Genomic DNA, 26,484 nt, shown 5'->3' on the forward strand with positions numbered 1-26,484 from the left:
TGGATTGCCAAGGAAATGATGGAAAAGAAAAACAAAGATGGAGGTATCATGTTACCTGATTTCAAGCTTTATTACAAAACTATCAAGACAGCATGGTACTAGCACAAAAACAGACATATAGACCAGTGGGACAGAATAGAGAGCCCATATGGACTTGCAACTCTATGGTCAACTAATCTTTGACAAAGCAGGAAAAAATATCCAGTGGAAAAAAGTCTCTTCAGTAAATGGTGCTGGGAAAATTGGATAGCTATGTACCATTCTCTTACACCATACACAAAGATAAACTCAAAATGGATGAAAGAACTCAATGTGAGACAGGAATCCATCAAAATCCTAGAGGAGAACATAGGCGGTAACCTCTTCAACGCTGGCCACAGCAGCTTCTTTCAAGACACATCTCCAAAGGCAAGGGGAAAAAAGTGAAAAGTGAACTTTGGGACTTCATCAAGATCAAAAGCTTCTGCACAGCAAAGGAAACAATCAACAAAACAAAGAGGCAACTCACAGAATGGGAGAAGATATTCGCAAATGACACTATAGACAAAGGGCTGATACCCAAGATCTATAAAGAACTTCTCAAACTCAATACCCAAAAAACAGATAAGTCAAAAAATGGCCAGAAGACACGAACTTCTCCAAAGAAGACATACAAATGACTAACAGACACATGAAAAATGTTCATTAACCATCAGGGAAATTCAAATCAAAGCCACATTGAGATACCACCTTACACCAGTTAGGATGACAAAAATTAACAAGGCAAGTAACAACAAATGTTGGAGAGGGTGTGGAGAAAAGGGAACCCTCTTACGGTGTTGGTGGGAATGCCAGTTGGTGCCACTTTGAAAACAGTGTGGAGATTCTTCAAAAAATTAAAAATAGAGCTACCCAATGACCCAGCAACTGCACTACTGGGTATTTACCCCAGAGATACAGATGTAGTGAAAAGAAGGGCCATATGTACCCCAATGTCCATAGCAGCAATGTCCACAATAGCCAAACTGTAGAAAGAGCCAAGATGCCTTTCAACAGATGAATGGATAAAGAAGATGTGGTCCATATATACAATGGAATATTACTCAGCCATCAGAAGGGATGAATACCCAGCTTTTTCATCAACATGGATAGGACTGGAGGAGATTATGCTGAGTGAAATAAGTCAAGCAGAGAAAGCCAATTATCATATGATTTTACTTACTTGTAGAACATAAGGAATAACAGAAGTCATTAGGAGAACGAAGGGAAAAGTGAAGGGAGGGAAATTGGAGGGGGAGATGAACCATGAGAGACTCTGGATTCGGAGAAAAAAACAGAGTTTTGGAGGGGAAGGGGGTGGAGGGATGGTGAGCCTGGTGGTGGGTATTAAGTAGGGCATGTATTGCATGGAGTACTGGGTTTTATACATAAACAATGAATCTTGGAACACTACATCATAAACTAATTATGTACTGTATGGTGACTAACATAACATAATAAAAAAACACAAAATAAAATAATTATTTTTAAATGATTATTTTAAATTATTTAAAGTTCCTATAAATCCTGAAATTTGTGTCACCTCCCACTCCAGGATGTGACCCCCAATCCATGTCAGCTCCTTTTCTTTGCCCTCCTGGGTGGCATGGGTGGGGACATCACCATTTACATGGGCCAACACTTCCAGGAAGCCATGAGTGTTGCTGATGAAGTTCTCCAGCTCCCAGACACTGGCCTGCCTCTGACCCCACTGGTTAGCCTGTTCTTGTAAGGCCTTCACTCCGCCTCCAGGTGGGAACACCTGTTGTGAGCCTGGAGAAGTTCAGCTGATGATTCTTCCATGCTGGCCTGGGTGTCCTCTGGAAATTCCTCTCAGCCTCCTCTTTGTCTCAGGCTGTGTCCAAGGAGGCCTGGCTCTCAGGCAAGGTGTTCTTTAATTCTTGTGACACCAAGTGATAGAAAAGATTTCTCAATCTTTGGTTTTCTTCTTCACACGTTAAAATCAGATATTTTAGCTCAGACACTTTCTGAAAGGGAGATTTATTCCTTTCCCTCCTTGTATTAAAAGCTTCTTTCATAAATCCAGACTTTCTGTTGAATGCTGTCAAAGATTTACTGATGTGTTTCATTTCCAGGGGCAGCTCTTTTCACTTTCTCTCTCATTTAAGGCATGGTGTCTTTCGCTCCTTCCAAAGAGAACTTCTCAAAAGATGAAGGTCCCTCAAATGATGTGCCACCAGGACACCAGGGTGGAGTTGGTTCCAGGCCAGAGGGCTGAGGGCCATGGCTCACCAGTATCTCTACACAGTGACCTAATATGGGGACTGCAGTCTGAGTGGTTCCAAGCACTGGTCAGGCCTCGGCATTTGGCCACAACTCAGTGACATTTGGAAGCCAGCTTCTAACAGGGGGAGGAACCACTACCTTCACAGATAGCCTCTGTCCTGGCTCTTCCCCTGGAAGACAGATGTCCCGGGGACTCATTTTCCCTGTGCTAAGCCCTTGGTCAGCTAGGCATCCAAGGGAATCTTTGGCCCTCTGCTGAGCTGGGTAGAATTCCTGGCCTGTTGAGTGCCTCGTAGACTCATTCATCTCTTGCTGAGCTGGAGTGGCAGGGCTCCCAGTTGGTCAGATATCCAGGGGACTCTTTTGCCCTGTGGTGAGCTGGGTTGGAGGGTTCCTGATAGGAGGATTTGCGTTCAGTTGATTGTCCAAGGGACTTGCTTATCCAGTGCTGAGTGGGGTTGGAGAATTGCCTGGGTGTCCCTGGCCCTCATTTATTCTGTGTTGAGCTAGGTCAAAGGTCTCCCAGTCATTTGGATATATGGGAGCTCATTGCCCTGAACTAAGCCAAGTTTTAGGGCTTGCAGCTGGAAGGCTCCCAAATGGTGGTGTCTGGGAGACTCACCTTGCTCTATGCTGAACTCTGTCAGTGGGATTGCAGGTGTCTGGGTGGACAGGGGACTCATTTGCCCTTTGCTTACTGGTAAGAAAGCTTCCGGTCTGCAGTGTGTCTGGGGAACTCGTTTGCCCTGTGCTGAGCTGGGTGGGATGACTACTGGCTAGAGGGCTCCTAGTCCATCAGATATCTGGGGAATTCATTTGCCCCATTCTAAGTGGGATCAGAGTACTCTTGGTCCAAGAGCACCCCGTCTGCTGTCTTGGGGACTCTTTGCCCTGTACTAAGTTGATTCAGAGAATTGCCCATCAGAGAAGTGTTCAGGGAATTAGTTTGCTCTGTGCTGAATTGGGTCAGTGGAATCCCAGTGGACCCAGTGTCTGGGCAACTCCATAGCCTTGTGCTAAGTTGGTTCAGAGAATTCACCCCTAATGAAAGGTCTGGGGGACTTGTTTGCCTTGTGCTGATCTGGGTCAGAAAGCTTGGGGTCAGCTGGATGTCCTGGGATGAGTTCACCCTATGATGAGCAGTGTTACGGCTCCTGGTTGGCCTAGTATATCTAGTGGATTCAGTTGTCTGGTTGGCCTGTGCTTTGCTGGGTTGAGGGCTCCGAGCTGGAGAGCTCCTAGTTGGTCTAGTGTCCAGACAACTTGTTTATCCTATGTTGAGCTGGATCAGAGAACTTGTAGTACAAAGGTACCCAGGGTGCCCACTGTCCTGAGGGAACTCCTTAACCTTATGTTGAATTGTTTCAGAGAATACTCCATTAGCCAGAGGTCCAAGGGACTTAGTTGCCTAGTGCTGATCTGGGTCAGCAGGCTCCTAGCTGGCCTGGGTAGAAGATTCAATTTCCCTGTGCTCTGCTGAGGTGGAGGGCTCCCGGTTGGCCCAGTGTCCGGGCAACTTTTTTGCACCATGCTGAGCTGAGTCAGAAGGCTTTTGGTATAAGGACACCCAATAGGATCACTGTCCTGGGGACTCATTAGTCCTATGCTGAGTTGGTTTAGAGAATTTCCCACTGGCCAGGGTTCCAGAGGACTGGCTTGCCTTGAGCTGATATGGGTCAAAGTGCTTGTTACCAGCCAGTATCCAGGGGATTAGTTTGCTCTGCCAGAACTGGGTTGGTGGGCTCCTGGTGAGCCCAGTGTCTGGGGGAGTCCATTGCCTTGCTAAGTTGGTTCATAGAATTCCTCATTGGTGGAAGGTCCAGGGGACTTGATTGTCTTGTGGCTGATCAGGGTCAGTTGGCTCCTGGTTGAAGGACTCCTGGTTTGCCCAGATGGAAGACTTGATTGCCCTGTGCTCTGCTGAGCTGGAGAGCTCCCAGTTATCCCAGTATCCAGGCAACATATTTGTGCAATGGTGAGCTGGGTCAGAAGGCTTTTGGTATCAGAGTACCCAATGAGCACACTGTCCTGGGGACTGGTTAGATCTATGCTGAGTTGGTTTGGAGAATTCCCCATTGACCAGGTATTCAGGGGCCTTGGTGGCCCTGGGCTCACCCTCATCAAAGGGATGGTCATCAGCCAACGGTCCGGGGGATTAGTATGCCCTGTGCTGAACTGGGTTGGTGGGCTCCTGGTGGGTCCAGTGTCTGGGGGACTCGATAGCCCTGTGCTATCGAGTGGTTTAGGGAACTCCCCATTGGCCCAGGGTCTGGGGTACTGGTTCACCTTGTACTGATGTGAGTCGGAAAACTTGTAGTTGACTGGATATCTGGGGGTTTAGTTCATCTTGTGTTGAGCTAGGTCACTGGGCTCCTGGTTAACTGGATGTCTAAGAGGACTTAATTGCCCTGTGTTCTTCTGGGTTGAGGGCTGCCAGTTGGAAGACTCCTGGTGGGCACACTGTTTAGGCAACTTGCTTACCCTCTGGTGAGCTGGGAGCAGAATGGGGCCTAGTGGGCCCTCTGTCTTGTGGACTTGTTAATCCTAGCTGAGCTGGTTTGGAGAAGTCCCCATCGTCTGGATGTCTAGGGGACTTTGCTGTCTAGTGATGATCTGGGTCAGTGGACTCCTGGTCAAAGGGCTCTTGGTTGGCCCAGCCAGAAGTCTCAACTGTCCTGTGCTGTTGCTTTGGAGGGCTTCCAGGAGGGTGTCTCTTGGTCAGCCTAGCATCCTGGGGACTTGTTGGCTCCATGCTGAGTTGGTTCAGAGATGTCCCCATTAGCTATATTTCTGGGAGAATGTCTCACTCTGCTCTGTGGGATTGGTGTGCTCCCACCACGCCATGTGTCTAGAGGACTAGTTTCTCCTGTGCTGACCCTGGACACAAGGCTCCAGCTCAGAAAAATTCCCAGGGGACCCTCAGGACATGCCACTGACTTCCCTGTGCTGAGTCAGGTTATGATTCCAGAGGGCTAGAGGGGCTCTGCCTGACTGGGTGAAGGTCTATTGAACTGTGATTCCCAGAGCCCCCTACCTTTCTGCCAAATGGGACTGAGTAACTGGGTGGTCTGACCAGCCCTGCTGAGTGCCGGTATAAGGACTCATGGACGTCAGAGGGGCAGAAAAGGAGAAGCGTACATGGAGTGGACTGAAAGGTGTGGGCGAGAGAATGGGGCAAGACCAGTCGGAGAGAAGCTGCCATTAGCAGGAACGGAGAACCCTGAAGAGTACCCCAGTCATAGCTGTTGGGTACTGGGCTTTTCTAACAGCCACCGTTCATCCAATGCCTCCTAAGCATATCACTGCACCCCAGCCACTCACCAGGGGGCTCTCTGCTTGGTCTTGCTCATGTGGCCAATCACCAGGTGGTTCTCACTGTGGCTAACCTTACGTCATCGCCTGAACTCCATGTTTTTAAAGAAAAATATGTTAACCTGATTTGAGAAGAAACATTACTATTTGGAATGTATTTATAATAAAGTTGGTGGTACAGCAGCAAGAGTCAATGAGTAGGAACTAAAAAATGTCACTTAGAGTCACCATCAGCAATCATAGTAACACCAGTATTAGTCAGTACATTTGGCATTAGACCCCACGAAGTCTCACACTTCAGTAGTAAAGTTAAGGTGGTACCAGAGCAAACGCTACTCTAAACTCATCCTAACTAAGTTTTTAAAAAGTCTAGAAAATGGTATCTTTTAACAATAAAAAGAATAAGTCTGGCAAAGATGAAGCTGATTCACAAGTAATTTACCTGCTGGCCCAAACAAAATTCAGCACTCAAGAAAGGGTGCTAACAAAATGCAGTCTTTCAAAGTTAACACTCTTAATGCCCAGCATCCAATAAAACATTACTATATATCCAAAGAAGCAGGAAAATGGGACTCATAACCAGGAGAAGACTCAACCATAGGTGGAAAAAAACAAATGCCTGATGAGGATGCTAAAAGAGCAATTACAAACATACCCAAGAATTTAAAGGAAAAAAAAATAGAATGAGGAGAAAAGGGGAGATTATAAAAGAGGATCAAATGGAATTTTGGAGATGAAAAAATAAACAAAATAAGCTTAAAAAACTGCAGGATGCGCAAAAAGAAAAAAAGATGAATGAACTTGAAGATACAGGAAGAGAAACTTTCCAAACTGAAGCACAGAGAGACAAGAAGACTAAAAATAAATGACCAGAGCTTCAGGGACTTGGAGGACAATATCAGAAGGAGGAGAGGTCTAAGGAGAAAATGGCCTTAAAATTTCCAAACTGGAAAAACAATGTGTTTATAAATCCACAGATCAGGTCATTCAATGAACCCCAAGCAGAAAAACATATATACAAAAAAATCATACATAGCATACCATAATCAAGGTGTGGAAACCAGTGACAAAGAGAAACTCAAAGCAGTCAGAGAACAAAAGACTTACTATATGCGGGGGAATAAGAGGGGCTGCCAAGCTTTCGTGATAAGAAAATGCAACCCAAAAAGTGCTGAATGACATCTTTTTCTTTTGAAAGGAAAAAAAAACACCTCTGTAAACTTAGTATTCTACATCTAGCAAAAATAAAGGCAAAATAAAGACATTTTTTCAGATATATAAAAACAGAGAGAATTTGCTGTAAATGGACTTATACCACAAGAAATGTGAAAGGGAATTCTTCAGGCCAAAACAAAAAAGACTGTAGAAATGGGAAATGGGAAAGGATAACTATAACATTATAATATAAAAATAAAAATTATATAAGAAATATTTCTTTTCTCATTTAAAACTTTTCCCTAAAAAATAACTGGCTTTTCAAAGGAATAGAAAAGCAATGCACTGTTGAGTTTGTAACATGTGTGATGTAAAACATATGACAGCAACTACACAAAGGCCAGGAAGGGATAAATGGAGATGTATTGTTGTAAGGTTTGTACAGTGAAGTAATATATACACGGGATGTAAAATAGTATTTGGTGTAGAATAGATAAATTAAAGACACATGTTGTAAATCCTACAGCAACCACAAGAGCACCCCTCCCAGAGACAAAAAAGGAAAAATGGCTAATAAGTCATTAGTGAAGATTAAAAAAGGAAATATAAGAAATAAATTCAATAAATGAAGAATAGAAAAAGAAGTAAAAAGAGAACAGATGTAACAAAAACAGCAAGATGGCAGACTTTGTGATAATTACATTCCCTGTAAGTGGTCTAAAGGGTCCTTAAAAAAGGCGGGGGAAGCACACTCCCACCCCAAACCAGGAGAGGAACACAATTTATTTCTATGTGATTCATTTCCCATATGGACTCATGCCCCTTGATTAAAGCCGCAATGAGATTTCTACAGTCAGAGTCAGGCTTGTCTAATAGGTTACCAGGGTAACCTGTCGCTCTGGTAGAGCCACTGTTCTTCCCACTGACTGTGGCTCTGGATAGAAAGAGTGTTCAGCTGTTTGTCTGAGGATTGGATTTGTGTGACCCCTCGCAGCTCACGGGAGGAGGGAGGAAAATCCTTTGTACACAGCTGCTTCCTGCCCAGCGCAGGGGTGGGAACCATGGGCTCTGGACTCAGACTATCAGGTTTTTATGCTAACTCCAGCACTCCCTGTCTGTGTGAGTTGATACATAACATCTTTCAGTCTCTGTTTTCTTATCTCTAAAATACAAACACCTGTTGGGATGCCTGGTGGCTCAGTTGGTTGAGCGACTGCCTTTGGCTCCAGTCAGGATCCTGGGGTCCTGGGATCGAACCCCACATAGGACTCCCAGCTCAGTGGGGAGTCTGCTTCTCCCTCTCCCTCTGTGCCTCCCCCAGCTCCTGTGTGCTTTCTTGCTCTTTCAAATAAATAAATAAAATATTTTAAAAATTTTAAAAAATGAAATATGAACACCCATTTTGTAATCCTGTTTGGAAGATTCAATATGTTCCTAAGAATAAAGTGCTTTATGAATTATAGTGGGCACACCCCAAAAATTAAAAATTAGAAAAAAAAGTATAGTAGGCACTAACCAATATTAACACACATGATGCTACCCCATGCACACAGTAACTAATCATAGTCACTGTTTATCGAATTTTTACCGCAAGCTGTGCATTGAACTAAGAGTTTTTATATAATACCATAAGGAATCCACAGAACAAGCCCTCAAAGTATCCTTACTTTAGAAATCATGTTTCGGAGAGGTTAAGTTATACAGCTAGTGGATGCACCACAACTTCGTAGACCACAACCATTTTGGGTCTTTTATGAGTTCGTTTATCTACCCAACACATCCATTTATGGAGTACCCATAACCAGGTCCTCACCAGGGCACAACACTGCATTCCTCAGGTCTATATGACCATCTTTCAGCAAAGAGTCAAAGCTGATAACGCAGGCTCTCGCACGATAAAGAGGCTGTGTTCATAATATTACTGGTTTACAATCCGTTCTTTCCCTAAAACACCACAGATGTTACTTGCTTTTCCCAACAGACATGTGGAGACGAGGCTCTGCATTCCTTCTCAGCAGAAAGCTGCCCCCTTTGGTGGGAAGTTGGAACAGGACCCAGGGGGCAAGAATCTTCTTTCACATTGGCAAGCCACTGATTAATCACCTGCATCTACCTATTATGCCCCAGGCACACACTATGCTTTGTGTTTTCACACGGATTCCCTCATTTAATCCTCACAGCTACTTCAGGAAGTGCTATTAACATCATCTGCTTTATAAATGAGGAACCTCAGTCAAGCCAGCTTTCCCTCTGAGGGGCCAGTGCTCAGTACCTCATGGGCCTCCCCACGCTGGAGGGTGGCAATGCTCGGATTTGGATCCAGGCAGTCGGCTAGGGCCAGAGAGCTTTCTTCATGTAATGTCTGTCTGGTTTTGCTGAGGAGACTTGAATGCCCTCAGTTCAGCGCTCAGAGGATACAATTCTACCTCATGTCAATGACTCTAGGCCCTACCTGCTCCCAGCCTTTGGGGTGTCTCCTTCTCCTCCAAAGACCCTCCACTCCCTTGGTCAGACAAATAACTGAGATGTGCAGACAGCAGGAGCTCAGTAAGTGTCTGAGGAAAGGAAGGAGAAATACTAGAGAAAAAGAGGGAGGGAGAGGAGAGGAGAAAGAATCTGAACAGAGTTTATGGAAGGGGATCCCACCTTCTGCAGCTTCCTCCTCTCGGCCTCCACCGACGAGCGAACGGACTTGATTTCTAGCGTGTGCTTCTTCACTAAGTCTTCTAGTCGCTTCACTAGCTGGTCTTTGAGATGTTTCTTCTCCTCTTCTGTCTGATGTTTGATTTTGCGAAGGTCTTCTTCATATTGTTGCTTCATATATTCCATCTCAATACTTGCCTCTTTCTTGGTCTATAAACAAGAGAAAGGGCCTTGTAAACCTGCCAGCGTAGGGTGAGGAGCAGGGCATCACTGTTTCTCTTTGGTACAGAGTTTACAACATTTACACACCGGTTTTACTGCTCGTAGCAGCAGGGGCCATAAAGTTCATAGGATTATAGATCTGATATTTGTAACAGCCTTTGCTTTATCCACCATCAGCAAAAAGCTCTTTGGAAACATGTACCTACGGTCATGGGATTGGATATTCCAGCCTACTCCAGTGGTGTCTAAAGAATTCTTTGTTTGTTTTGATTGGGGAACAGATGGTGGAAGTCCTATGCAGGTTTCTAGTTTCCCAGGAACCAGCGAAAAGAGTGGGGAGAATTCTGCTATATTCTTAGTCTCCTAACTTCAAATGGCAGGAAGTTAGCTGGAACTTCACACCCACGTGTCCACCCCTAAAACCATGGGACCTGCTGGTGCCAAGTGGCTCTGTCACAGTTGGGAACTGGCCTCTACCCGAAGCTCATTCCAGCAAAGCTCCCTGTGACTTCTGCATTCCCAGGGCTGGGGCAGACACTACCTGTGCCTCTGGGCCTCCTTTGGTGCACGGACACTCCTTGGGGAAGTCTGGTTCCTGCTGAGGATGGAGACTGCAGCCTTCCAGGTCATTCACCTTTCCTAGGACTTCCTTCTCTGAAACTAGCTCCGTCTTCATGTCATCTGCAAGTATATGTTTCAACATCATTTAAAATGCCCTTGTGTTCAAGGTCTTCTGCAGTCAGGTACCCATTCTGCTATTCAACTCTTCTACCCCCACTCTCCAGTGGACTTGCTGCTCTATGGCCTTCTAGCTCTCAAGCACAATCAAAGTGGTGATTGTTGTCTTTGCTCAAGCAGCATCTTGAGTTCAAACAGCTGCCCTGTTCTAGCTTATTAAACTAATCATCGTCAAAATGTTTTGATCATGCTTTCCATACGTTGAAAAAAACCACTGAGCATGTTCCTGCATATATATACATTCGAAAGATTTAAATGTAAAAGATAAAACAAAAAATAAATATAACTAGAAATGCTCATTGTTTTCTTCGCATATTCTTAGGAGGTATCTCTGCCCCACTTTTGAAAACACTGCACAAACTCTTCCACACACTTCTGGTTCCAATTCAAACCTCTCCTCCTCCACATCTTTCCAGCCCACAGTGACTTCTTTCCAGAATGTTTCACTCCCCTGGTGCCTGGGCCACCGCATGATACCAAACGGTGTTCCAGACTATAAAGTCACTGTCCTATAAGCTCCCTGGGGGCAGAGCCCATGTTTTGTGACTTTTCTATATCTCCTAGGATCAAGCTGATCACACTGTAGTATTTAAGAACTTGCTGATGAAGGAGTCTCCTCCTTCAGAGGAAGGCACTCTGGAGTCAGATTTGCTCAGATACACTTGTTCTATCATGACCCATGGCCTTGAGCTAGCCACCTACCCTTCCTCAGGCTCGTTTCTTCATTTGCATCATGGGAGACACTGACCACGCCCACTCACAGTACTACTGGGGAGACCCAGTAACATCACTGTGAAATGATGGGAAAAATATGAATTGTTGCTTCAGCGTGGAGAAGACAGTGCTGAGCCGTTCAAGCATGCGGTGGATCTGGTGAAGAGATTTCGGGGGGGCAAGGGGTCCTGCTGCACCATACCTTTTAGCTCTCCACACTGTGGCAGCTCACCTGTGCCCTGCCTGGGTTGAGCACCCTGCCTGGGTTGAGCTTGCCCACCAGGGGTCAGATGAAGCAGCCCACCCTCGCTCTGCTCCCTCAACAGTTTCAGGGTACAGCCCACCTGGCAGCGGCCCTTCTCTCTGTTAAGAAAAACAAAAACAAAAAAACCACAAACAAACAAAAAGCTCTCACAGTGCCTCTCACTGCTTTTCTGGGTCACGTGACACTCCTGCAGCATCAGTCTGTCTTTGGCAACAGCCAGCTTCTCCCCAAGTTTTTTTGCAGTGGTTTTCAGCTCTGAGTTCTCCTGCCGAGCCTCCTTGAGCTGCACATCCAGGTCCTAAACAAACAGAAAGGGTCTCATTGCCCTGGGGACAGTTCGCAGTGGAGACGCACAGTGTGCACAGATCTGAAAGGTGGGTCAGTGCACAGCAGCCGCTCTTGTCTTTGGAATTCAGGGGCTCATGTTCACCCAATCCCTACTCATCCTGATGGGCTGTGTGCCTTTGGGCACGTTATTTAACATTTCGGTCGTGAGGATTAAATGAGATAAAGTGCCTGGGACCGAAAAAGTGCTCAAGGATTACTAAGAATAGTAGCGGCTGCAACTTTCAGAGATGGGGCTCTATGAGTGTGGGGGGTTTGTCCGTGGTCTATCTTGTCAATGGTCTGGCTTGCCGTGAAAGCCAAGTCCCAGGATTTCAGGACAGGTAAATTGTTAGGGAATGAGCAGGGCTTTAGAATGAGGCTGGCGTCAGTTAAGAAACTTACGCCAGCTGTGTGCCTAACAAGATTAGTCTTTAAGCCTCTCCATTTCTAGACCAAAATGATCGTCTCTGTTAACTTTAACTGTTGAAGCTCTCTGAGGTCCGGGACCCAGTGCAGCTTGCCATGTGTCCCCTACCTGTTGCCCCGGGTCTGGCACACAGTAGAAATTCCATAAATATTTGCTGACAGAATGTCGTTGACCTCAAGGGAAATAAGAGTCACTTGGGTGAGAGTCAAGTGCCTTGCACAGTGCCCCACACAGAGTAGGTATTAAAATTAGGGACCGTGTTTATGATCCCATTGGACAGCTAGCAAGAGACCCTGCTTTACCTGTGTCCTCTCCTTTAGCTTCTGGGCGTACTTCTTCAGGTCACTTATCTTGCGACCTCTGTGCTCCAGATCTCCTTCGAGCTTCCTGACCTGGGCCTGCAGAGCCGACTCCTGGACCTGGAAGTTCCTACGGAGCTCTGTCTCTTTCTCCTGCCACTGCCACAGGGCCTCGCTCACCGACTGCTGCATGGCCTGTCGGATGGCCTCGGTGTCCCGCTCGTAGGTGGCCTGCAGCTCCTCTGCCTTCCGGGCATAGTCCTTGCTCAGCTGCTGGTTTTCCACGCGCAGCCGCTCTACCTCCAGCAGGACCTCCCGCATCTCGTGGCCGTGGCCTGGCTCTCCCTTGGGGTCTGGGCCCTCCTGGGAAAGTCGGCCCCACTGGGGCGCCTCGTGGCTTGTCAGGTGCCTGAGCCTCTTCTCGTAGTCGGCCTTGAGCTCCAGCATCTCCTTGGAGAGGCTGAGGACCCGCTCGGCGTGCTCAGCCTCTACCCTCAGCTCCCTTTCTTTGGTCTCCAGCCTGCACGTGGCCGACTGCGCCAGCGCCTCCTGCGTCAGCCTCTTCTGCAGTTCCAGCGCGCTCTCCAGGGCCTCGATGCGCTGAAGCAGGGCCTCCTCCTCCGCGCGGCCCTGTTCCTGCAGGAGCCTGGCCTTGGTCTCCGCCACCGCACTCTGCAGTTCCTCCTGGTGGGCCTCGCGCAGCGCCTCCATGCTGGCCTCTGCCTCATCCTGGCGCGTGTTGAGGGCGTAAATCACCTGCAGGAGAATCCACGGAGCTCGGTTAGTGTGAGGAGTGGGAGGGACTGTGAGGGGCCACGTGACCGGAGCTGCTCCTCCTCCGCGGCCATACCTGGGGCGGGTCTCCACCAGCCGCATCTGAGAAGAGGACAGGTGTGGAAGTGGTTTGATAGAAATTGTCCCCAAGAGAAACCCGCGAGGAAGCAGGGAAGTGGGACAGGAGCATGGCAGAAGTCAAGTGAGGGACACATAAAGGCCACAGAGGGGATCTGTGGCAGAGATCCCTAGAGGGCCTCCGGAGTGCCAAGGGAATCCAGCAAAGGGCTTAATAACTCTAGTTTAGGGGGGCGGGGTGGGAAGAACAATTTGGAACAAAAAAAAACAAACAACGCCTCCAAAAAAAAACCCAGCAAAATAACAGAAAATAGAATTCTGCAACATATAAAATGATTATATACCATGATCAAGTGGGATTTACCCCAGGAATGTGAAGTTGATTAAACATCTAAAAATCAGTTCATGGAATATACCATACGAACAGAAAAAAAGACAAAAGCGCAGGATGTGTCAACAGACACAGGAAAAGCATCTGATAAAATACAACACTCCTTTGTGATAACAACACTCGACAACCTAGAAAGGTATCCAAGGTGTAAGACTGTTTCTCCATAACTTCAGGAACCAGAATAGGGACACTTTGTTACCCCAGAGAAGAGAATGCAGGAAGATGGGAGTGTGGTGGGGCCGAGCAACCAGCCTGAGCAACAGGTAGGTGTTTACTGGAAGGGGGGGGGGGAAGCTGCAGGTAGGACAGGCATGGGGAAGAAAATAAAGAATTCTGTACTAGACAAATTAAACTTGTCTCCTGGGGCATCAGAGCAGACAGAAATTTCTGGAGCTCAGAGGAGGAAGCCTGAGCTAAAGATGAAGGGCATATGGAATCAGGATAGTTTTGTTGTTTCTGTTGTTTGCTTGAGGAGAGTCCAGAGTCTATCTGCATATGCCACCCCCCACCCCACAGGTGCAGGAGGGAAGGAAAAGCAGGGCGGAGGCATAAAGAACGTAAGACAGGAGACTGGCAGAGCTCACCTGGCAGAGGCGAGAAGGTGGCTTCTATGCTCTCAGGGAGGATGGAGGGAAGGCTGTTCACGGACAGTGTGCTGAGCTGGAAGGGAAGTGGGAAGTGTGGGAGGTTTGAGGAGGGACAAGTTGTGAACTAGTTTGGGGGAAGGGAACTGTAAAATACAAGGCAACATTAAAGGCTTTGAATGTGCAGTTAGTTCTCTGCTCTGGACTCTCTTTTGCCATGTTTAGCTGAGTGAGTTCAGGGAAAAAAAAGAAGAGGGATAGGTCATCTCGGGGTGGGGTTTTACATGGTGATTGTGGAGAGAGGGGCAAGGCAGCAGAGGTATTTCCTAGAGCCAACAATCTGGAAGGAGAGGGCAGGAATAGGTTTTTGGTGTTGACAAGGTCAGAGGTATGGTGAAAGTAGAGAAGAGGGTAAGGTCACTGGATGAGAAGGGGTCAAGAGACTGAGAAATCAAGGAGCTGTGTGGTCCCCACATGGGATGTTGAACTCATTGAAGATGACTGAAGAGGAGCTGGGCTGGTGAAGGTGAGCAAGAGTCGGGGCCAAGCGCTCCCTGTCAGCTCCCTTGGGCGCTGAGGTTAAAAACATCCTTCCGAAAAGTCCCCGCCACACAACTTCACACTTACAGACCCTTAACTTTTGTGTGTGTGTGTGTGTGTGTGTGTGTAATTGTGAAGCAGTTGTTGAAGAAGGCCAAATGGCACCACTAGGGCTGACATTCGTGATGCATTTAATAGCAGTTTACCTTGAGACTGCACAACTTGAGAAAGAGGAACCTTATATCCATGATGCTGCCGAAAGTCTTATTTTCACGGTCTACATGTGATCCAATTATTGATGGGTTGTCTGTCTCCCTCCCTAAAATGAAGGCTCCATGAGAGGGGAGCTCGGTCTTCTTTGTTCAATACTGTTCATCCCCAGTGCCCGGCTCAAGGTGGATACTCTAAAAATATTCCTTAAATGGATGACTGAAAGAAGAGGGAATCAGAGCTCTGTCTTGAATGATGTAGTTGTAAAGGTATGAGATGGGCTTGACATCTTGTGAATTCTTGGGACAGTAAGCACTGCCTTAAGAATTGTGAATCTAACACTCTCTGATGGCAAGAATAAGGAAAGGAAGACCTCCCTCCCAGGAAGACCAAAGGAAGGAAGGTCTCCCTCCCAGGAAGACCCCCACCCCTATGAAATAAAGCTGCTGTCCCCACAACTCTTCTTTCTCATCATCCTTGCACATGATTTGGCCACCTTTGGTTTCTATGGCTTCTCCTGGCTTGCATCTAAGATTGGGTCTAGAGTAAGTGAGTGCTGAAACCGGTATCCCACTGGTTGTCGTTTGTGTTAATAATAAATACTATTTTTCCAGAGTTTACTATGTGCCTAGCACAAGGCTAGGTGGTACATACACATTTGGAATCTCAGAAAATCCTCAGAGCAATGTTGTAAAGTTGGAATTGTCCTCCCATTCTAAGAATGAAAATTTGAAGTTGAGAGAAGTTTAGTAAGTTTTGCAAGGTCACAAGAGATAAGAAACTTTGACTAACTCTGAAGCACATGCTCACAGCATGGTACAACACTGCATCTCACTGTACCATTCAACCATTTATTCCTTTATGCATTTACTGCACTTCTTGGAAGTGCCAGGTTCTGTGAAGGGCAAAGAACATGCTGGTCAATAAGACAACTGAAAGTTGTGACCTCAGAAATGTTTTAATTTAATGGGTGAGTCAGACAAGAATCTGTAAGGTTTCAAAACCTTGTGATAAGTGCTGTGACCGGGATCAGCACCAGTTACTATGGAAACACAGAAGAAGAGGTCTAAAAGGAAAGAAAACTTCCCCGGAAAAGTTAGCCTTACCTACTTGAACTTGGGGTGACCTGTTCCCTTTTACATGTCAACCTGATTATGGGCAAGAACAATATGACTTCTGTGTGCTGTCTCATAGCACTTGGGGGAAAGTTGAGGGCACCGTAATTTCATAATAAGTAGATCATTATGATTCTACAGCAGGTCATCAAGAATTTATGCTTTCTTTCCACAGACTTGCTATAGCAGAATAGCCACTGAGCAGACATCACATTTCGTAGCCCTCTTGTATCTACATGCGACCATATGCCTAGTAATTGCCAAAGGAATACAGCCAGAGGTAGTGATGTCATTTTGGGGCCAACATTGGGGTTAAGGTGACAGGGAGGGTTAATAAAGGGGGATGTATTTTCCACAGTCTCTTTTTCTTATCTGCAAACTTACCAGACAAGACTCAGAGGCTTTAGAAGAAGGTAGAATACAAGATGTAAGGCATCTGGGTCCTTGATGACTGACTAGAAGGTCATCCACCCACCAGGAACACTGGCACTGATCTTTCTATACACAAGAAATAAACTATTGTGTTGGACCTCTGAAGTCTTGGTAGTTTTCTGTTCCAATAGCTACCATTACCCTAGGAAAACTCAGGAGACTCAGTACATAGTCATGGGATTATTATGATTATAGGGAAAGGATACAAAGTAAACTTGACAGAGGGAAAAGATGAACAGGGAGAGGTCTGGAGGAAACTAGGCTCAAGCTTCCAAGAGTCCTCCCCCAGCAAGTCCTCTCCCAGTACAATCACACAGGACTTGCTGAATTTCCCTCTCAAGGAGTTGTAGCAATATTTGTGAACTATTGTTTACCAAATAGCTGTTTAAAGACTCAGCAAGGTTTTTACAGAGGGCTAGTCAAGTAGGCAACTTCTATTGGCAATACCAAAATTGCAAACCCCCAGAAGGAGAACAGGTGCTCAGCATAAATCACATAGTTTGCATAAACAATTTAGGCATAGTGAGTCACTCTTAACAATTTGGGTGGTGCGAACCCTCTGAAGATCCAAGTTCCCAGATGCTAACTGAGGGCCACTTTCCAAGCTGACCACTCTAGGCATATGCTGTCTGGGGCCTGCTATGTTAACTCTTTCTGTACACCTAAAACCCAACTTGACAAAGGTTCTTTTCAGAAGAGTCAAGCTTGCACCATGAGTAAATCTGAACACAAATGAGGTTTTCATGATAAAGAACAAAACATCCTCAAAAAGTTTATTCCATGAAATTTGGCATGCTGATTCCATGAAGGATAAAATTAACTACTGGTGTTGGTGGTGATCTGGGAGAATGGAGTTCCAACATTCAACTATACCTGAAGAACAGAAAACTTAGTTGAATCACAGTGCCACAAAAGCACTCAATAAAGAAAGAACCCAAATGTTCCACCCCTTTGAGTAAAACCACTGTGCCCTGGGTTTTAAGGTCTATATCTCTTTCCAGCATTTGCTCATGTGAGTCTTCTCTGTCTTGTGAAAACTCTCCCCACATGCATACCCTTGAATTAACACAAGATCAGAGGTAGTGGAGATGGTATCACACTGTGGGTGGGCACACAATGTCTGAGGGCCCTTTGGCATATGTATATTTACTCATGGTTTCTCGCAATTAAAAGTCTCCAAATAATCCCCCCCAGCAAGGGTCTGCTCCAATTGTTCTGCTCGGCTGAGATCTGGCTACAGGGTTCGTGGCTTTCAACAAGTGCCAGACTCACCTCCCTTTCCCTGACACCCTTGCCCAGAAAGATACTCCAAGGATGGTGTGTGCACAAACAAGAAAGTACGTTGTTATTTTATATTTCATATCATATTATATTCCTCACCTACTTGTAATACTCATACATGTTCATCTAGATCGTGGGGTTTTTTTTGTTTGTTTTTTGTTTTTTTAACTTAGCAGTAGATCTTGAAGACTGTAATTCTGTACATAAAGAGATGCCTCATTTTTGTTTTTGGCTGCTTTATATGCTATTGTATGGTTGTGTTATAATTTCTTTTTCTGTTTCTTACTGATAGACATTGAGTTGTTTCTCCACTTTTTTTTTATTATTTCACTGTTATGAAGCAAACATATTTTCCTTTTCCATTCTTGCCAATAAACTTGAGGTCTGCTCTTTGCTTATGATTGAAATCCCAAAGCTTGGCCTTAAAAAAACCTGACGTCTTCATAGTTAATACAGAATCCTAGTGAAGAGATGGAGGAAGAGTATACTCTCCCAGGAGGAGAAGAAAGTGCCATTTTGTGTGAAAAAACTAATTCAAAGAATTTTGAGAACTTTCAAATGCCTCACCTTGTCTTCCTATGCAACATGGAGACATGTATGAATTTTCACAGTTGGGAACTCCTGTGGTGACTCTACTGGGACATCTTGCCTACTTTCAAGAGATCCTCTTCTTTTTCTACCCTCTCCACTTCCTCACTCTTGCAAGTTTTTTTTCTGAACTTGATATTTCTTTGTTCTCCTGGTCCAATAGTCTGTTTTTATCTTAACTCCATGCCTTCCCCACTGCCCTTTTTAATCTGATGGCCAATCATCTCAACTACCTTCTTTTTAAAAAAATTTTTAAATTTCTTTATTAACATATAATGTATTATTATCCCCAGTGGTACAGGTCTGTGAATCACCAGGTTTACACACTTCACAGCACTCACCATAGCACGTACCTTCCCCACTGTTCATAACCCCACCACTTTCTCCCTACCCCCCACCTGCCGGCAACCCTCAGTTTGTTTTCTGAGATTAAGAGTTTCTTAAGGTTTTCAACTTCTTCTTAATGACATCCTTAAACCCCCTGCCTATCTCATCTTCAGCCTCACATCCTTGGTACTCAAAATAGCAAATCAACCCAACCACCTCAACCCTTGTCAAATACTCCCACCTGATCCTTAAGATTCCCAACCTCTGAATCACTATATTGTACACCTGCAACCTGAAACTAATATAACACTATTTGATAACTAACTGGAACTAAAATGAAAAACTTCAAGAAAATAAAATAAAAAAAGAAAGAAACATGATCAGTATAGATTTGAGGTCATCTGGATCATTAAAGACCTTGTTAGAATGAAAAAAAGAAAGATGCCTAACTTCATCTGTGTTCTCCACGCTCACACTTTAATCAATATGTCTTATAATCATTCCCTATTCCTTTTTCCCATAGGGGCTATTCAATTCTCTGCCACATTTTGTAGGTCACATCCCCAGTTCTTGGCCCATTCCTACTCTCCTCCCCTACAGTGTTGTCTCTTGATTTTTAGAGAAGGAACACTTAAGAGCTTGGGCTCCAGGGCTAGCTAACCTGGGTTGGAACTCCAGCTTCCCTGCCTCCTTGCTGCTGACCTTGGGCAGTAATTCAACCTCTCCAGAGCTCAGTTTCCTAACAGCAAAATGAAATTAACAGCGGCACCAAACTCCTAGGGTTATCCTGAGAGCTACACGAGACAATGCATAGAAACACCAGATTCCAAATAACTGCATAATTAATGTACCTGCCGTCCAGGGAAAAAAGACTTGTATTGTTAATCACGAGGTGGTAGGATTTAGTGCAGTGCTGGGACTGAAGCGGACTGATGCAGTTAAGGAGAGAATGGAGGGCAGGGAAGGGGAGGAGATGGATGGATGCCACTCTTCCCCAAAGCTACTGGTGAAGGGAAGAGGGATAGAGCAGGTAAATGGGCAAATAGGATCAAAGCAGGCGGGCAGGGGCACTAGAGAAAGGCAGATGAGAAGAATTTTTTTAAAAGGAAAAGATGCATAAAATATTTTATTTGGAACCACTGGAAAAAGTAGAAGGAATGTCTCCTCCCGTATAAAGTGTCCTTTCCCTTCCCTGCATACAACAGAAACTTACCCAATTCATCCTTCTCCCTGCGCACTTTGTACCACTTGATTGCAATGGCCCTTTTGTGTCCCATTATGGACACTTGGGTGCTAGATGTCGAAGTCACATGTGAACTTTTTCGGAGTAGGGACCTCAGGGACCCTCCACAAGGCCCTTTCTATATTACGTAGTTCCAAGCTCCTAGTAAAATACCTGGCCTGATTCGGATTCTCAGAGTGTTTACTGTTAAATAGAAGGAAGACTTTGTAGAGGGTGGTGAGAGATTGAAAGAATAGGATTCAGGAAGGAAGATGGGCAGGAGCAGAGGCCCTAAAGTGGGAACAGACAGGAAGGAGACAAAGATTAACAATGAAAAGACTAGGCTTGGAGTCTCCACTGCCTGAGCGCAGATCTTATTTGTCATTCAATGTATGGATCCTGATGGTATTTACTAGCTGTCTGACCTTGCACGTGCTGTCTTCCTGGGTCTCAGTTTCCTCATTTGTATAAGGGCGAGAATCAAGTTCCTGCTTTATAAGTAACTGAAGTATTAAATGAGATATTGTTATAAGACTTGTTGCATAGTGCCTAGTTTATAGTAAGTGATGTAAGAAAGATGGGGTTTGGAGCTGACGGCCAAGAAAGAATTCTTGAGACATCTTTGGTGCACAAAGGTGGTTTTATTAAAGCATGGGGGCAGGACCTATGGGCAGAAAGAGCTGCGCTAGGATAGAGAGGAGCGGCTGATTATACACTTTCGAGTTGGGAAGGGGTTAGGGATAGCAAAAGTCTCTAAGGAATTTTGGAAGAAAGGTTTCCTGAACCTTGAGGGAGCTAGTAATGGTTGGAAAAGGTCATTTATTACTGCCTAGTAAAACCCTAGTCATGAGACCCTTCACATGGATTGGTGGGTCAAATATCTGGGGGAGGATTCCCAACATGTATCTTGGGGAGTAGAGATAAAGGAAGTTTCCAAAGGAATTTTTATATGTTTAAGTAGTCTTACAGGATCCTGGGGATTGGGCTGAGATTGCCTTTTGCTCTTAGCAAAGTATTAACATTAAGGCAGCTGAGTCCCTAGAGAAATGCCACTCTGCCTATTTCAAGTACATGTCAGTGGACTGTGGGTAGTGAGGAAATTTCATTTTTCTTTTGTCTTTGTTTCCCACATCAGTAAGTACCTGATAAGACCCAGCTGTTCCTATCATGGTTGTCTAGAGGGCACTTTGAGCTGGACAGAGGTCTCGATGGCAATGGCATTTCTCTTAAGAAAGGCATTATGGTAGGAGCAATGGAGCTATCTGGGTCCTCTGGAGTGAGAAGGACTGAGACTTACCCTCCTCAGAGCAGAAATTCCTGGTGTGCCCAGTATCTGGCTCTTTCCTTCATCCTTAAAAATAGAAGTCCTGGGGCGCCTGGGTGGCTCAGTGGGTTAAAGCCTCTGCCTTCGGCTCAGGTCATGATCCCAGGGTTCTGGGATTGAGCCCCGCATTGGGCTCTCTGCTCGGCAGGGAGCCTGCTTCCTCCTCTCTCTCTCTGCCTGCTTCTCTGCCTACTTGTGATCTGTGTCTATCAAATAAATATATAAAATCTTTAAAAAAAATAGAAGCCCTAATTTCTCCATAGGCAGCTGGCCACATTTCTCAGCTTCCCTTCCAGCCCTCAGCAGCCATGAAACCAAGTTCTGCCCTGCTGGAGAGAAGTAGACCTATTATTCCTTTCTTCCAGGATGAGTCCCTTCTATGGCTGAGCAGTCCTCTTGGACCACGCAGTGGACACCAGAGCCTAAGGCTGGCAACAGAGTGAGCTAAGAGGAGCTGGGGTCTCTGATGCCCAGCAGGCCATGCCAACCCTGAACTGATTCCAGCTGGACTGTGTTTGGGTTTTCTGGACAAACCTGATATTTGTATACATATATTGTATATATATTTTTGCTTTCTGACTCTTATTTTTTAAAAAATTGCTCAAGTTCTTTAACTTCTTGGGGCCTCAGTTTCTTTCCTCTAAACAGACCTTTTTTTTTTTTTTCTTTTTTTAGGATCTAATAGGATTACACGTCTGAGGTGTCTGGTACATAGTAGGTACTCATTAAATGTTTCTTCCTCCTCTCTTCCCACACTCTGCCCTCAGGAAGAAACATCTCCTTTCGGACACACAATCTGCTCCTCCCACCCTCTCGGTCTACAATTGCCGAGCAGAATTGTCACAGACCCACACTTCCCCTGGGCCTGGTGCCTTGCTTTCCTTCACTCACCACCTACTCAACCGAAACAGCAAAGGACTGGCTGAGCCTCCCTTATAAATCCACCTCTTCTGTAGGAGGCCAGCTTCACAATCCATCAAGGGACATGAATAATTCAGCAGCCAAGAGTACTGAACCCGTCCAAACGTCTTCCCAAGGGTTTTAGAAATCCACTGCTAATGGTTTCAGCAGAGGGCCTGTGAGGGTCTTAGAGGTCTCAGAAATTGAGAACTGTAGGTTTAGCAGAATTACAATTGATGTATTATGTGCATGAGATTTTGAAGAAAGTTTTCCATCAAGTCTGGCCTCCGGAGTTGGAATGAAATAAAAAAGGAAGAAAGGAAAGAAGATTTATTGAGTGCCCAGAGTGTCAGCTTCACTGGGCCAGGTAATTGATATAGGACTTTTCAATTAATCTTCTAATGAGTCTACAAAATGAACATTCTCATGCCTGGCCCTGTTTTGCAGATGAGGAAACTGACTGGGCATCCTAACTCCACATGCACGGGTGACATAAGATGATGCTCACAAGGAGGCTTTACTGGGCCTACTGAGCTGGGTTTTTATCATAACTCCACCTCTTTCTAGTTGTGTGACCTCAAGTATGTGACTGAACCTCTCTGATTCTCAGTCACCTCATCTATCACACTGAGAAAGCAATGCCTCCCTCGTAGATTTGCTTGGACCCTAAAAGACATTCTCATGAACATTATATGGTTATATAATGAACAGATTACATATAATGCACATTATAATGAACCAAAAACCCTAACAGCATTCCTAGCTCACAGTAAACACTCAAGAAATGCTGTCTGTTATTCTTTTTACTATTATTGATATTGTTACCAAAAGCCATCTAGCTAAAAAGTGAGAATGCTGGAATTTAAACCCAAATTCTTCTGGATCCCAAGTTAAAGGAAACAGAACCAGAACCATGGTTAGAAAAGAGCTGGTAACAATCTCCTTTCAAGATTTTTTGCAGCATTTACTACATTTGCAGGATTTACCAGGCATAGTGGTAAGTGCTGGAAAAACAGAAGAAATAAAATCATTCTGTTTAGGATTGTATTATTTGGGGCACCTGGGTGGCTCAGTGGGTTAAAGCCTCTGCCTTTGGCTCAGGTCATGATCCCAGAGTCCTGGGATCAAGCCCCGCATCAGGCTCTCTGCTCAACGGGAAGCCTGCTTCCTCCTCTCTCTCTCTTTGTCTGCCTCTCTGCCTGGTTGTGGTCTCTGTCTGTCAAATAAATAAATAAAATCTTAAATTAAAAAAAAAAAAAGGATTGGATTATTTGTCCAATTTTCCCCCCTTCCATCCCCTTCCTGGTCCTGGTCCTCCCAGTCTGTGTATCTCATTTGCTTTTTCTTCCCGGTTGGGCTTGGCTTATAACTTGCTTTGGTGAATGGAATTTAAGTGGACTTGTTGCAAACAGAGGCTTGAAATGTGTTTGTGTTTCGGCTTCCCCCTTGTGCTTCTACCCTCTATACTAGAAGAGTAGATTCAGGGTAGCCCCAGTTCCCAGGATGAGAGACACATGAACAGTCCAGAGCCCAACTCAAAGCCTGACACTGTCCTGGCTCAGCCAAGACGACAGAGAGCTGCCCAACAGCAGCCAATCTGAACATGAAATAAATCACTATCATTGGGGCGCCTGGGTGGCTCAGTTGGGTTAAAGCCTCTGCCTTTGGCTGGGGTCACAATGCCAGGGTCCTGGGACGGAGCCCGCATTGGGCTCTCTGCTCAGCAGGGAGCCTGCTTCCTCCTCTCTCTTTCTCTCTCTGCCTGCCTCTCTGCCTACTTGTGATCTCTGTCTGTCAAAAAAAAAAAAAAAAATCTTTAAATCACTATTGTCATAGGCCACAGAGGTTTTAGGGTTGTTTATAAAACAGTGTTATTACTGGAAAACCCAAAGAGAGACTAGTAAGCCAACTAGTACATTTAAGAGGCTCTGAGGTACTTTGTTAGCAGTCTGCAGGGGAGCAGGGAAAAGCACCGAAGTAAGGATCATACTGCTCCCAGAACTCTCACCCTTCCTTCCGGCACCCTCCTAATGCATCACTTCTATCCATGTAGAAATGTGCTGTGATTTTTATCATTAACAAAAATCCTTCTTAATCCCAGTCCCCCATTTTTCTGCATTCCTTTATAAAGACTTCTCAGGTGCTTTATTTACATCTCTTTTTAAAAAAATTTTTTTAACTTATTTTCAGAGTAACAGTATTCATTATTTTTGCACCACACACAGTGCTCCATGCAATCTGTGCCCTCTCTAATACCCACCACCTGGTTCCCCCAACCTCCCAGCCCCCACCCCTTCAAACCCCTCAGATTGTTGTTCAGAGTCCATAGTCTCTCATGGTTCCCCTCCCCTTCCAATATCCCTCAACTCCCTTCTCCTCTCTAACTCCCCTTGTCCTCCATGTTATTTGTTATGCTCCACAAATAAGTGAAACCATATGATAATTGACTCTCTCTGCTTGACATCTCTTATCACTAATTCCCCACATTCTCTTCTCTCTTGAACCTTCTCCAGTCAGGCTTCCAACCTGACCAACGCACCAAAACAACTCGGTACCATTTTGCTAATGATCTCCATGTTGCTAAAACAATAGCCAGTTCTTAGTCTCCAACTGTTCAACTCTTCAGCAGCTTTGGACACAAGAAATCATTTCCTCCTCAGAGCAGTCTCTTGGCTTCCAGAATACACCACCCTCCTCCTGATCACTGGCCACTCCTCATCTGGCTTTCTTATCTCTCACCCTTCAAGTAGAAGTTCCCCATTGCTTAGGCCTCAGACTGTTTCCTTCTCTTCAGACATTCCCTAGAAATTTTATCCAATCTCATGACTTTATGCATGCTTGTTTGTTAATGATTCCCAAATTCGCATGTCCAGGCTGGACTCGTCAGCTGAACGTTAGACTCGTGTGTCCCGTTGCTTACCAAGATATCCACTTGGATATCTAATATGCATCTCAAATTTAGTTCTGTTTTCCCCCCCTCAAAACCCGTTTTCCCAACAATATTCTCCATCTCACTTCATGCAATATTCTCTAACTCCCTTCTTCCAGTTGCTTAGGTCAAATTTTGGAGTTAACCAACAAGTACATGAAAAGATATTCAGCACAACATCACTAATCATTAGGGAAATGCAAGTCAAATATACAATGAGATACCACCTCACACCCATCAGGATGGTTATTCTTAAAAACACCAGAACACAAGTGTTGATAAGATGTAGAGAAATGGAACCATTGAGCATGGCTGGTGGGAATATAAAATGATGTAGCCACTGTAGGAAACAATAGGATAGTTCCCCAAATAATTAAACATAAAATTACCAGTTGACCCAGCAATTATATTTTTGGAATTTCATTTCTGAAAGAATTGAAAGAATTGAAAGTTCAATACTTGAACAGGTATTTGTACCCATGTTCATTGCATTAAGTCACAATAGTGAAAAGATGGAGACCCCACCCAAGTGCCCATTAATGGATGAATGGATAAATAAAATGTAGTATATACATAAACGAAATATTATTCAGACTTAAAAAGAAAGAAATTCTGATACATGTCATGATTAGGATGAACCCTGAAGACATTACGCTAAATGAAATAAACCAGTCACGAATGGACAAATATTGTGTGATTCCTTATATGAGGAACCTAGAGTAGTCAAATCTAGAGCTAAAATGTAGCACGGTAGTTGCAAGGGCTGAGGGGAGGTGTAGGAATGGGGAGTTATTGTTTAAAGAGTATAGAGCTTCAGTTTAGGAAGAGGACAAATTCTAGAGATACAATGGTGGTGGTTGCAAAATGTCAATGAACTTAAATGCCACTAAACTGTACATTTAAAAATGATAAAATTCACGTTATTTCTATTTTGCAACAATAAAAATAGCAGTTAAAAAATTTTTTTGAAGTTATCCCTGGTTCAAATAAAACTCTCATATCCCACATCCACTCCATCAGCTAATCCTAAATGTGTTCACTTCTCACCACCCCATCCTTCTCTTGACCTGAGTCATAAGCATCTCCCACCTGGACCATGACATAGGCCTCCCAATCCTGGCTTCCACCTTCCTCCTACAGTACTCTAAAAGTCAGCCAAATCATATTCCCCCACTGCTCAAAACCTTCCGTTGGGGGACGCCTGGGTGGCTCAGTTGGTTGGATGACTGCCTTCGGCTCAGGTCATGATCCCGGAGTCCCGGGATCGAGTCCTGCACCGGGCTCCCAGCTCCACAGGGAGTCTGCTTCTCCCTCTGACCTTCTCCTTGCTCATGCTCTCTCTCACTCAAATCTCTCTAACTCTCTCTCTCAAATAAATAAATAAAATATTTAAAAAACAAAAACAACAAAAAAAAATCCCTT

General features: G+C 44.9%; 1 protein-coding gene across 2 annotated transcripts in view; it reads right to left on the minus strand.

Moving 5' to 3' along the window:
• The window catches only part of FAM184B (family with sequence similarity 184 member B), a 183,182-nt gene that overhangs the window by 83,934 nt on the left and 72,764 nt on the right, over positions 1-26,484 (minus strand). For both annotated transcript variants that reach the window (XM_045075998.1, XM_004773412.3), the window contains 4 exons: positions 12,371-13,123; positions 11,465-11,612; positions 10,139-10,278; positions 9,379-9,585 (listed from right to left, as the gene is read on the minus strand). In XM_045075998.1, coding sequence (XP_044931933.1) covers positions 9,379-9,585; positions 10,139-10,278; positions 11,465-11,612; positions 12,371-13,123 — 1,248 coding nt within the window. The remainder of the gene's footprint in view (positions 1-9,378; positions 9,586-10,138; positions 10,279-11,464; positions 11,613-12,370; positions 13,124-26,484) is intronic.

Source organism: Mustela putorius, unplaced genomic scaffold (assembly GCF_011764305.1).
Source record: "Mustela putorius furo isolate JIRA1106 unplaced genomic scaffold, ASM1176430v1.1 tig00000083_pilon_pilon_pilon, whole genome shotgun sequence".
Taxonomy (NCBI): domain Eukaryota; kingdom Metazoa; phylum Chordata; class Mammalia; order Carnivora; family Mustelidae; genus Mustela; species Mustela putorius.